Source organism: Chinchilla lanigera, unplaced genomic scaffold (assembly GCF_000276665.1).
Source record: "Chinchilla lanigera isolate Chin_1 unplaced genomic scaffold, ChiLan1.0 scaffold00010, whole genome shotgun sequence".
In the NCBI taxonomy this organism is placed as follows: Eukaryota; Metazoa; Chordata; class Mammalia; order Rodentia; family Chinchillidae; genus Chinchilla; species Chinchilla lanigera.
The window spans coordinates 35827343-35840255 of record NW_004955411.1 but is presented as its reverse complement, the minus strand read 5'-3'; the positions used below and the strand labels follow the sequence as shown (position 1 = coordinate 35840255).

General features: G+C 39.5%; 1 protein-coding gene across 6 annotated transcripts in view; it reads right to left on the bottom strand.

Annotated features, from left to right (window-relative positions):
• The window catches only part of Slc16a10 (solute carrier family 16 (aromatic amino acid transporter), member 10), a gene marked incomplete at its 5' end in the record, with an annotated part of 112568 nt that overhangs the window by 30924 nt on the left and 68731 nt on the right, over positions 1–12913 (bottom strand). For all 6 annotated transcript variants that reach the window (XR_001232837.1, XR_001232838.1, XM_013510862.1 and 3 more), the window contains 2 exon segments: positions 1409–1862; positions 5345–5489. Coding sequence is in view for 4 of the 6 variants with exons in the window: in XM_013510862.1 (XP_013366316.1) it covers positions 1409–1862; positions 5345–5489 (599 nt within the window).

Genomic DNA, 12913 nt, shown 5'->3' with positions numbered 1-12913 from the left:
AGATTAAATTCAAAAAATGTATGTGAGAGTGTTGTATAAACCATGCTGGTTTTTATTATTACATTTACTAGGTTCTATGCTCCATCAGATGAAGTTCATGTGGTACACGTATGTCACCTTCAATAGTCAATAAAGGGCTTAATGTGCCTTAAAATCATGTACCACTCTTTGGAAGGATTTGAGACACTTTCTTCCCCATCTAAGGAGGAAACCAGGATCCCATTTCATAATGCCTGGGTTAATTATTCACAATCCAAACCTTAAATTACAATAAAGTTACCAACTTAACGCATTTACCAAAGACAAGATCTCAACAGCCTGTGTGGCATTTAACGTCTTGGTGTTTCTTCTACAATACAGGCTTTCATTGCCATGATAATTTAGGAAAGAGAAAATCCCAAATGAAAAATATCAGTAAAATTTGTAAGAAAACATGCCTGAAAAAAGGAAAAGCAGAAGAAAAAAGGCTCAGTTTATTAGCAGAGTTAATACAGATCTTATTGTTCTGTGAATCATCTGATTACAGCTTCTGATTACAAACTGTTATCTCTAACACTGTGTACCTCATCACCCACTGTGAAATTTGATTTACTTTAAGACCAGCCACAGTTATTTACCTTCTTCAGCCATGCGCGCTTTCCCTCCGATAAATGCACAGTGTGGTGGGATACACAGGGAAGTGGCCCAGTAAGCTGTTAACTAGGACTAGCTTTGCTCCCAGGTGAGAACTATGGAAGGGAACCAATCCCTGCATTTTTATTTACTTACATGATTCATGGGAAATCACTTAACATCTCTGTTAATGACGGGTCTGTTTTCTAGTGTATAAAATTAGAAATTTCTAATTTCTAACAAAAACCCAGCTCTCTTGCCTCATTTAGAACTTGCTTAACATTTCTCAAACACTCTCCTGCATAGAATTCTCATTTTCCCAAAAGTGTCCTGTGAGTAGATGTAATGCTTCTTTCTCTAAAAGCCATGAGAGCTTGGGGATGGCGGTGACTATCTAATTTTTGTACCCTTCTGTTGAGAAATAATTTGTTAATATTGGCAAAATCATTACACTAGCGTTTAATTAAGATGATGAAGTCCCTTCTAGAAAAAAAGTGACCTATTAAATGCTTTATATTGATATAATGTGTTCCAAGATTTCAGGCTTCCCTTTTAAACTGTTTTTGTTTGTTGGGGTTTAGTATTTTTATAGTACTGAAGCCCATGACACAGACTCTGTAATGGTTTGATGGTTGAGCTGAACTTGTCTTGGGAGACCTATAATTTCCACAGTCCCCACATTACAACCAGAATAATGTTTGAGGCAACTTCAACTGGTCAATCTTGTTTTTCTAAGGCATTTTCTAGTATGAGATGATAGTATCTGTTACCAGCAGAGTCCAAGATGCATACTCACCAAGTGAACATAAGGCACAAAGTATCCAAAAAGTGCAAGTGGTATTCCAACTGCCCACACTGCATAAGCTGTCACCTTGAAGATGGAAAAATTGAAAACTTTTTTTGGAGGACTGAACTTTTTCCTGGAAAAGAGGGAGAATCTGCTGCTTTCACTCTCTTTATCTTTGGCATTGGAATCAAGAGGGCGATAAGTAAAGCCAGCCAAAATAAGAACAAACATGAAGATGCAGAGGACCCTCAGTGTATTAAAGAGGCCTGTGTTGTCAATCAGAACCCTTAAAAGCAAAGGGAGCAAAATTGTGAAGAGACTGCTGCCAGCAGTGACGATGCCGTTCACAAGTCCAAGGCGCTTCTTGAAATAGTGTCCCAAAATGACGAGCGAGGGCTGGTATGCAAAGGAGCAGCCACAGGCAAATATGATTCCATAGGTGAGGTACAAAGGCTCGATGGAGCTGTATGAAGATTAAAAAAAAAAAAGGTGGAAAGAAGCTTTAATTTTTATCATGTGCTTTGTAGTATAAAACCTTATGGTAAAAGTAGGTTTTAGTTAATCAACATATTTTCTGCAAATAAAAATTAACCAAAAACAGAGAGGAAACGCTTAACAAGAAAGTAGCAGTAGAAAGAACTTAATCTAAATGTACGAACAATGATCATTAAATTGTCTCCCCATCTCTTCCAGTTTCTGGTGAACCACACAGTACTGGACGAGAACTGTGTTCTCCACAGCTCAAAAATAAAGTCAGTGCCAGGAAGGGCCTCAGAAAGACTGACAGTGATTAAACCAATACAATCTTGTCTCAAGTTTTTACATTACAATTATAAAAACCCATTATTTCATGGGATTTTTAAGGTACTTACTAGGTGACCTAGTAAAAGCAAAGGTTCACTCGATACCGTCTTCCCAAGGTTATGTCAAGGACATTTACACAGAAGAATGGGGTAGCTCATTTCTGCTGGCCTAAGGGCTGCAGACCAACCTTCGCCCTGTGTTGCACTGTGGCCAGAATTGTGCAAGATAACAAATCATATTCTGATTGCAGAGAGACTGAGTTAAATGTACTCACCAGTGATCCAAGTTTCTAAGCTTTAGGGCTGTGCATGTCTCAGAAGTAAGACATTAAAATATTTTATAGCTTAATCAAATAATTTTACTACCTCTTAGGAAGCAAAAGATCACATTATTATATGCTTTGAAACTATTAAGGTAAAGAGTAAAAGAAAACTAAAGTTTTCTGTTAAGTCAAATTCAAAAACCAATTTATCAGCAGTAAAGGCAAACAATTTATTAGAAACTAAGATAAAAAAGTTGGTTAATAATTAAATTTTGGACTATAATGCTAGTCTAGATTATTTCAGCAATATGCTGAAATAATCTACAAGGAACTCTAGAATCTAATAAAATTAATGTATGCTGGCAAACTCTCTGAGATGCCCTTCCCCCTCAATTAATCTAGCTAGAACTATGTCCACATCAGGATCAACAATAACTTCTAGGTTCTCCCAGATTAATCTCACTTCACTTTTGTCACCTTTTACTGAATCTCTACTTTTCACTCAACAAACATATTCAACAGCTACTATGGACCAGCTACTTAGGGAAAAAATATTTCAAAATGTGGTTCTCCTTTCAAACTACCTGCTGTTTGCTTGTCAAAAATACATCTACACCTAATTAAAAAAAAATACCAAAATGTTACAAAAACTACTTTACTCTGCATCAGATTTTCTGGATGAGCAATTTTTCATAACAGTAACATCTTCAATTGTCAAAACTTTTAAACAATTTTAAAAGAAAAAATCTAAAATCTGTACATTTCTTTGCCTCTTTCAAAGTATATATTAAAAATAGTACCAACAATATAATAGTCACAAACATCAATTTTTATAGTTGTGCACGGTATTATGGTACGATGCTGTCAGTTAGAAGATCAGATAGCCATATACATACGTTAGAACATTCTTCTGAGTACATTTTACAATGCTAAGCACCTGATGAGATCAGCTTCTTATCTCTCCTTCAGGAGAAAAGATGTGACCTTTGTGTTGCCTAAGCCTCTTTTACTTCTGAACATTCACCTTACAAGAGATGGCTCAAGTGCCGAAGTCCAACAACTGAGTAAGAGCAGTGTAAACACCAAATGTGTGCAAAGGGATTCAAAGGGAAGTGATGTGACTGACCCAACATGCTGGAAGCAGTTTTTCTAAGAAGTCAGACGGGAACTAGAGGAAAAGTGAATCCACCAATCAAACATATCCACATTTCTCCTTGTTTCTGTATATTGCTCTGAAGTTCTGACAGCCTTTTACCAGCTGGTTAAATAATAAAGTTGAATAGGAAATATGGGACACTTCACGTAGTAAGGGAAATCTGGTTTCAAGAAATTTTGCTAGGCAGGAATGGTGGTGCACTCCTGTAATCGCAGCACTCAGGAGGCTGAGGCAGGAGGATTGCTGCGAGCTAGAGGCCAGCCTGGGCTACAAAGTGAGACCCTATCTAAAAAAAAGGTTTTTTTTTTTTTTGCTTCTTCTGGATGGGGAAGGACAAATAGGTTCACCATATAAAATACCTATCATTTTTATTTGGCAGTGGTCAAAAAAGTTTGAAAAACAGTATTTGTTGCTGTCTGTTATGTGTGGTTTGTCTGCCAAACTTGGTAACAGGTTACACAGCTTTCTACCAGTCCTCTCTGTACCAAAGCCTGGGTGCTGATGCATTCGGCAAGCGGCAGAGCCGCAGGCACACACAGTGTGCCCGGAGCCTTCCAGCTCAAAGACAGCAATGGGGCATCAGTCACACAATGTTACGCTGCAGCCAAAAAGGAGTAAAGATAAAAAAAATAAAGTGAGAAAAAGATAAATGACCTCACAGAATTACCTAAAAAGATCTTATTCCAAGTAAAACTTTTCTCTTCAAGAATAACAATTTTAAATTAGATAAAAGTAAATATGGAAGAAGCTCACTTCAGATTTGAGGAAGGGGCGAATGTGGTAGAGGGTGAAATACGTAAATCCAAGGATTCTGCTAATTGAATGCCAATCAGCAGAACTGAAAAACAAATGGGGCAAAAAAATGTCAGTGTGCCTTTCCCCAGTGACTTTAATCATGTTTTTCAACTAAAAGTGCATGAAGATAGGCAGGGAAAAAAGAGACAGGAATGAAGATAAACCACTAATGCAGAAGCAGCGTGTAGAAATGTTCTCCGGTCTCCTTGTCCATCATTCCTGCTCACCAAAGCCGCGTGTTACACCAGGCCTTCTCGCTCTGCACCTTACCCTAACCCTGCAAGGGAGTCACTGGATTTGGGGCTGCTGCATGCCATCATGCGCCCATCTACTCCTTGCAGTTAGTCCCTCCTTGGTGCATTACATTTTTCTTCTGACACAGACAAGGTTCGGTGACTTTATGTTTTATTTTAGGTGCATTTGACTTCCATTTTTCTATGAAACTTAAACATTTTAGTGTGCAATTTCTTTAAAAGTACAGACAGGAATTCTCTACCCAGGTTGGAATAATTAAGAGCCTTCTTTCCATTAATAAAAGCATTTTTATATCAAGCTTACAAACAACCACATTAAAATCCCACTTGTAGCTCTTTGGGTCTCAGACAGAGCTGAACTTAAAACTAAGGTCATTACTTTAGATAACTCAGTTATAACTTGATTCTTTTAGGGGTTTTATGTAAATAGAAAAACACAAAAGAAGAAACATTATTCTTAGCTCTAGGGAACACATATGCTGACATCTAAATCTTAAGCACTGTAAGCAAAATTCAAAACTTTTCAAGTTCTGATTTGCTGCTGTGGATGGAAGTTCAATTTACACGTCATACTGCATAAGGTTTTATAAACCTTATAAATTATACAGTTTCTGAAAGGAAAATTTTGCGGTTAACAATTCTTCAAGAGCTACATGAGGAAACCAAGTCCTTACCTTACAAAAGAACTGGACATGAGTCCAATGAAGCCCACAGCAGCACCTACAACAGCTGTTTTCCGACAACCAACTATGTCTGTGAAGACGCTGACTATAGGGCAGCAAAGGAAAATCATCCCCATGGACAGAGAGCTCACCCATGCTGTAAGAGAGGGAAGAGGGGGCATTATGACATGGCAAATTATATCTGTACTCATTCCCCTGGCTATAATACACAGTTAGAAAATATTAGTGCAAAAGGTTTTACCACACTGATACATGGGGGCAAGCTGGAAACCGGTAACAAATTTGCTCACAGTTCACAGTATTGGCTAACTAGAATTAGAATAATGGTTTTATATCCTTAAATTAATTCTTGAAAAGTTTGTGCCTTTATTAAACACTGCCCTATGATCCTATTTCCCTTGATATCTACCTATGTTTTTAAGCGATTTCTAATCTCTGGGAAGAAGTTTATTTTTAAAAATGAGATATGTTTGGTAATATATGTCTATATGTTCACACTGCAAACAAATGATGACCACTGAAGATAAAGAAAGAATAGTGTAACCACTCCTGGGGGAAGGATTATAATCATTCAGACCCTATAGGTAATGTATGATCATTTGCATGGGGCGTGGGCCTAGTTCTTTTGTTAGGAGACAATTTTTGACCTGGGTAACAGTTACTGGATATTCGCTTTGTAATTACCTACAATACTATACCTATGTTTGTGTTTTCATTTCTGAAAGTGTATTATCTCTTACAATTAAAAAATCATGTCATAACCTCTAGTTCTGATTTTGTAAAAGTTACAACAAAAAAGAGAAAAATAAATGTAAGTACAAATAATTGTAATTGTGCGCCAACAAAATGAGTGCTGTCATAGGACACCAAGTCTGTAAATTCTTCCAAGAATGTTTAACAAACTAATGGGGCCTGCATGCACATGGGCTGTAGAACAGTCCATCCCGAGGGAATCCCCAGCTATACAACAATATGTCCTTTAGAACAAGTATATCTATGTATCTATGTTTATATACATACACAGTATGTATTTCATTGCTGGAGTTCTTTCATCTCTTTCTTTATAGGTACATTTGCAGTACAGAGCCCTTTCTTTCCTGTCTCTTTGTGTCCTTCCTTCTCATCCCCGTCCCCTTCCACTCTCCTTTTCCCCCTTTCTTTTCTTCCTTCCTCCTTTTCTCTCTCCCCTTCCCCCCACCACTCCTTCTAACACCCCTACCCCCTTCTAAGCCACTAAACTATCCAGGCTGGGTTCAAACTTACAATGGTCCTGCCTCAGCCTCCAAGACTGCTGTAAGTAAGCACCACCATGCTCCACTCTAGAAAAAGTATATCTTAATCTCAGCATCTGAGATACAAGCATTTAGGAAGTTAAGAGTTTTAACAATGGCAACAAATTGTCTTAAAACATGAAGATCATCTGTGTGGCTCTATCCAGCTCTGAAACTGAGTAAATTTCTCTATCTCCTTAGCAGAGGAAGGAAGCCCAAGCCCTAAGAATGATCATTTCTTTATACTGTGTCCTGATGAACATTTACCATAACCTCATTTACCATTTATTTCTTGGCCTTCTTGCATTTTCTAAGTTACACATACAGCATTTTAATCAGGTTATTTCTATTTTTGGTCTACCCTTACCAGAAAGAATACTGTGATCTTAAATCACAAGGAAGAGACTGCAAAGAGTGCCATTACTTAGATGTTGGTGGTAGACATTTACAAGCTAACAGTAGAGGGAGGCTAACTGGCCAAATAAGTTAGCAAAACACAATCCCACACTTGTGAAGCCATCTAGTATCAAGTCCGCTTGTAAAATGTTTTAGTCTACTATCTCACATAAAAATTTTACAATTTCATAATAACTTAATTCCCTTCAAAAAAAAGTTTAGTAAAGGCCTCAATCCACCCTCACCAGCAACACCAGCTGCCTTGTGCATGCTGTGGGTGAAGAGGTCCTGCCCTGCACCGCCAGTTACCTTCGTGCACCCCATGGGAGAGGAGAGAGGCACTGCGCGACCCTGGATGCCAGGCCCTGGTGCACCCTGTGCAGGAGAAAGGGAGAGTAGCAAATGCCCAAATCCTAGCTGGCTCTGCACCTTGGTTTGCCACAGCACAGCGCAGCACAGATGACAACGAAGACTGAGAATGAGACCAACACCCAGGACAGTTTTACTCCAGAACTCAAATGCAAGCCTGTTGCAGAGACACTGAGAGAAAGCCCGGGAGACAGGCTTGGAGACAGTGAGAGCGGAACAGAGATCACTGAGGTCCCCTGAGAAGCTCAGGCTCAGAACAGGAACAGCACAAGCCCTGGATTCTATGGTTAGAGGCCAGTTTGATGGATGTAAGAAGGGGTAGATACGAGAGAGACGGCATTTAATCCAGTGGTCTCCTGGGCTTTTGCACTGTTACCTACACTCAGCAGAAATTAGTAGTGTGACTTACTATAAGTCATTATCTGGGTGGCTTAAGTGGCCACACTAAAATCATAGACCTCTTTGCTTTGATTAAAGGAAGTTCGTGAGTGGTTCTTACAGTTTGCTAGTATCCAGTTTATTTTTGATGCCACTGCTATCGCTGATTTTACCAGCCACAGTGACACAGTTGGTGCTGTCAATTGATTTTCTCTGTATGCCAGTATCTGGATTGCCTAGGGCAGCGCTATGGCTCATTCCAGAGAACCAGGCACTAGGCCAAAGAAGCTGCAAACCTCAGCACAGAGAACAAACCAACAAAAAAATAGAAACATGAAGAAACAAGGCAACAAAATGCCTCCCCAAACTCCTAACTCCCTCAAGCCCGAATGAGGGGGCATCAGGGAGAAGGAAACAAGCCACACAGAAGAAACGTCCGAAAAGGAATCAATGGAAGTAAGGAAACAATTCAGTAAGGCCTAGGCAAATTTAAGATACAGCTAAAGAGATAAAGACCCAAATGAATCAAGTGATAAGCAAGTCTGGAGGAGACACTAATAAAAATCTAGTGGACCTAAATAAAGATATGTGAAACATGAACACTCAGCATAGAAGAGAATAGGAGTCCATACAAAAGGGTTTTTAAAAATCTAAACAGTTTATTTGCTGTAAATAGCAACACAGACAAAAAGCCATACAAACACAAAGGAAGTGATGCAGAATTCGGTTCTGAAGCTTTTAAGCAACAAAGCCCAGGTTCTGGGGGGAACGGATGAGGGGCAGAAGGGGCAAGTGAGTCTCTTGTACAGCCAGCCGGAGGCTACAGACAGCTCTAAGCGGTGTGAAGCACGCCTACCTTGGAGAACAGAGGACTAGCTTCTTCCAGGGGACTTACCCAAGTATAAAGGTTTATATTTTCATAGCAGTTGAAATGCTGACATCAATATTAAAATAAAAGCAAATTTTACAAAATAATCAATAATTCAAAGCTGGATGAGGTGGCACATGCCTGTAATTCCAGCACTGAGGAGGCTGAGGCAGAAGGACTGCCATGAGTTCAAGACCAGCCTGGGCTACAAAGTGAGTTCAAGACCAGCCTGAATTGCATAGTGAAATGCAGTCTCAAAAAGACAAAAAACAAAAAGAAAAAAACATAAAAGACTAAAGGAAGAGAGCCCGTATAAAAACAGGGTGATTCAGTGGATGAAAACAGTACACCAGAGGTGGGAGTGGAGATGGCATCTACCTGGTCCTCCCAGCAACGAGTGACTTCTTCAGTGACTAGATTTGCTGAAAGTGTGAGTTCTTGCCAAACCAGTCCCTTCCTCTGTGCAGACTCACAGGGCCACTGCTGACCAGGGCACAGACTTAGTTTGTGCTTGAACCCTCTTCTCACGCTCCACTTATCCATCGTGTAGCGCTCTGCTTGAGCTCTAGCTTGGATATTTCCCAAGAAATATCCACTGAGAAGTTCCTATCATCCTAGTAAGATCTGTTTGATTGTGCTGGCTGGCCTCAGGTTTTCGTTGTCCTGCAGGATGGATAGGCACCCTGTGCCTGAGGGGTACACATCGGGGTGGAAGAGTGGCAGCTCAAATTTACACTTGGGCAGTAAGGCTGGATAACCATCTTTGAAAAGCATCTGCAGCTTGAAGCCTTCTTCCCGTGGAGTTCCCTTCTTCGTGGGTGCCATACTCTCAGTTCACCAGGTTCACTGTGCCACTGGGGCTCTTGACGGAAAGGGCCACAGAGTCATCTGGGAGTGTCTTTCCTCCCAGCTTTCCTCTGCTGGGCGAGCTCCAGTAGCCAGTGGGTACAGTGCTTTGTTTTGGAATAACAAAAATGATCTAAATTTGACTGTAGTCATTCTACTGAATCTTACACTTTAAGTTTGTATATTGTGTAGTATGCAAATTTCAGCTAAATAAAGCTGTTATTTTAAATTTAAAAAAAGAAACCCAGCAGATTAAAAATACAGTTGAATGTAAAGGCAGCAGAAATGACCAGTGTAAGGACAGACTGTCAGATCCACAAGACAGAGCTGTGGTTAGGGATGAGTTAGTAAAAGATACCTTAGAAACAAGAGAACATGAAAAATGGATCCAACCACTGCTAGATGACTCAAAGAAGACTAATGTAAGAGTAATCGGAATTAATGAAAAATGAGAAGACAGCACAAAGGGCATTTAAAAAACCTGTTTATATAAGAAATGGCAGAAAACTTTCCAGGCATGGAAAAACATTTAACATAGATAGGTGAGGCATATATAACCATGAATAGCCAAGATGAGACAAAAAAAAAAAGGACTCAATGTGTATTGGATTGACAACTGGTGGTCAACTTGTAACACCCAGCTGAACTGAATCAGCATGGTGCTGGATGCGAAGGGCCCACCTGAGGAACGTCGCCAACAGCATAAAAAAAGAACTGGAGGGGAAGAGGTATGGTTGCTTCCCCTGCAGAAGTGTGCCACACTGGTTTTCCTGACACGAACTTGGCTGTTCTCATCGTCAGAGGAGCTCAGGACCTCATTGTCACTGAGGATGGCTGTGGTTCTTTTTTTTTTTTTGGTGGTACTGGGAATCAAACTCATGACCTTGCACTTGCCAGGGAGGCACTGTGCCACTGAGCTGTTTCCCTGACCCTGGCTGTGGTTCTTTTCCAGGGAATGCTGGTCTTTGAATGTCCCTTCCTGGCTCCAGTACAGATACCTCAGCCTACTAGCACAATCATTCGAGCTTCCACCACTGACCTCTGGGCCTTCCCAGCACAGATTCGTGAAAACAGACTTGCATGAGATATTGTCACGGGCTCTATGTCTTCAGCTGGACTCATGCAGGACATTGCCATGGGTTCCAGGCCCTCAGCTGGATTTTTTTGGGTCTCTAGTGTATGGACAGATCTCCCATACTCTCTTGCATTTGACTCTTTGGGTGAATATTATAAAATCTTATAAATTATGTGTCCTGTATTAAATCCTTTCCCTTGTAAACCCTGACTAAACACAATGCCACAAAATAATTAAAACACCAAAAATCCAATGTAAGAATAGAATCTTGGGCTGCAGATTTAGCTCAGTGGCACAGCGCCTGCCTGGCAAGCACAAGGTCGTAAGTTTGATTCCCAGTACCAGAAAAAAAAAAAAAAAGAATAGAATCTTAAAAGCTGTTAGAGAAAAGCAAGAAATCACCTATAGAGAAAAACTCATCAGAATTACAACAGACTTCTCGACACAAAACCTTAAAGGCAAGGAGAGCTTGGAATGAATTGTGTCAAGCCCTAAAAGAAACAACTTCCAACCCAGACTGATATATCCTGTAAAATAATCTTTCAATTTTTTAAAAGTTTATTAGTACATGTGTGTAGTACATGTTTCATTCAAAGTTGGCATATGCACATATCCTTTTTCTTTTCTTTTTTTTCTTTTTTTTTTTTTTGGAGACAGGGTCTCACTATGTTGTGGTGCAAGCAAGCCTTGAGCTCACTTATGTATCCCAGGCTGGCCTTGAACTCATAGCTATCCTGCCTCAGTCTCCCTGAGTGCTAAGATTATAGGCATGTGCCACCATGCCCAGCATAACATATTTTAATACCTTTTTTCCTCTCCTTTTCCTCTCCTGCCCCTCCACCCATCTCTTGATCCTCTTCCTTTCCCTACGTACATGCAGAACACATGTTTACATTCCCTATGTGGGGCTGGCTCATATATACAACACATCTCAATTCCTTTTTTCATTCCCTCTCCCTTTCCTCTCTCCCCACTCCCTTCAAAACTGACAAGAGAAATAAGAGATTACAATGATCAAGAGTGCCTAAAGGAACGCATGACCACCAAACTGACACTCCAAAAAGTTCCCAACAATATCCTAGAAAGAGAAAATGAAGCTGACATGCCAAAAGGTTGAACAGAATGAATGCATCAGGAAGGGCTAGCAAGTATGTAAAAGTAAAAGAAAGCAAAACAGCAATAAATAATACAATGACAGGAATAAGCAAATGCCTGTCAACTATAAATGTGAATAGAATCAATTGGCCAATCAAAAGACACAGATTAGCAGAATGAATCAAGAAATAAAATCCAACTGTGTGCTGTATATAAGAAATACATCTAACACAAAAAGAAATTCATAGACTAAACATCAAGGTATAGAAAACAATATTCCATGCAACAGCAACTTGAAAACAATCAGGTATAGCTATCTTATATTCAAACAAAGCTGATCAAAAGAGACAAAGAAGGACATTACGTATCGGTGAAAGGAACTACTCAACAGGAAGAGATAATTATACATGCACCAAATGGCAGCATAGCCAACTTCATAAAACGAACACTAGTGGACATAAAAGATCAGATAAATATGAATATAGTGGGGACTTCAATACCCCGCTATCACAAACAGATCAACTAAACAACAAATTAACAGAAATATCAGAATTAAACCAAACTTTTGAACAAATAGACTTAATAGATATCTACAGAGTGTTCTACCCAACAACAACAGGGGATATGTTTTTCTTGGCAGCACATGGTAATTTTTCCAAAATAAACAACACGTTAGCTTAAAAAGCATACTTAAGTAAATGCAAAAGCAGCAAAATTTAATCATGACATTCTCAGGTCACAGCATCAAGAAACTAGAACTCAATGGCAAAAAAACCCTATGGAAACTATGCAAATAAATGGAAATTGAACAATACACTCTTGAATAATCACAGAAGAAATTAAGAAATGGGTCACAGAAGAAATTAAGAACTAAGACAGTTTCTAGAATTAAATAATAACCCAGTGCAATATACAAGCACTTACAGGACAAAATGAAAGCAGTCCTAAGAAGGAAGTGTACAGCTGTAAATGCTCACACCAGAAGAATATAACAAGCTCAAATAAACAACCTCATGATACAACTCAAGATCTTAGAAAAACAAGAACAATCTAAGTCTAGAATTTAGGTGGCCAACAGCCAGATGGAGTTACAAAAGCTGTTTTGAAGTCTCTTCCCTGTGAGTCAGGGTCGGCTTAAGTGTGTAGGCTAACTTGCTTCCCTGGGCTTCCAAATTCCTCCAGGTATAGGAAACCACTGAAGAGTAAAGGGCTTCTGGGATGTGGGAAAAGAGAAGGGAAAGAAGGAGAAATTTTGTATGTAT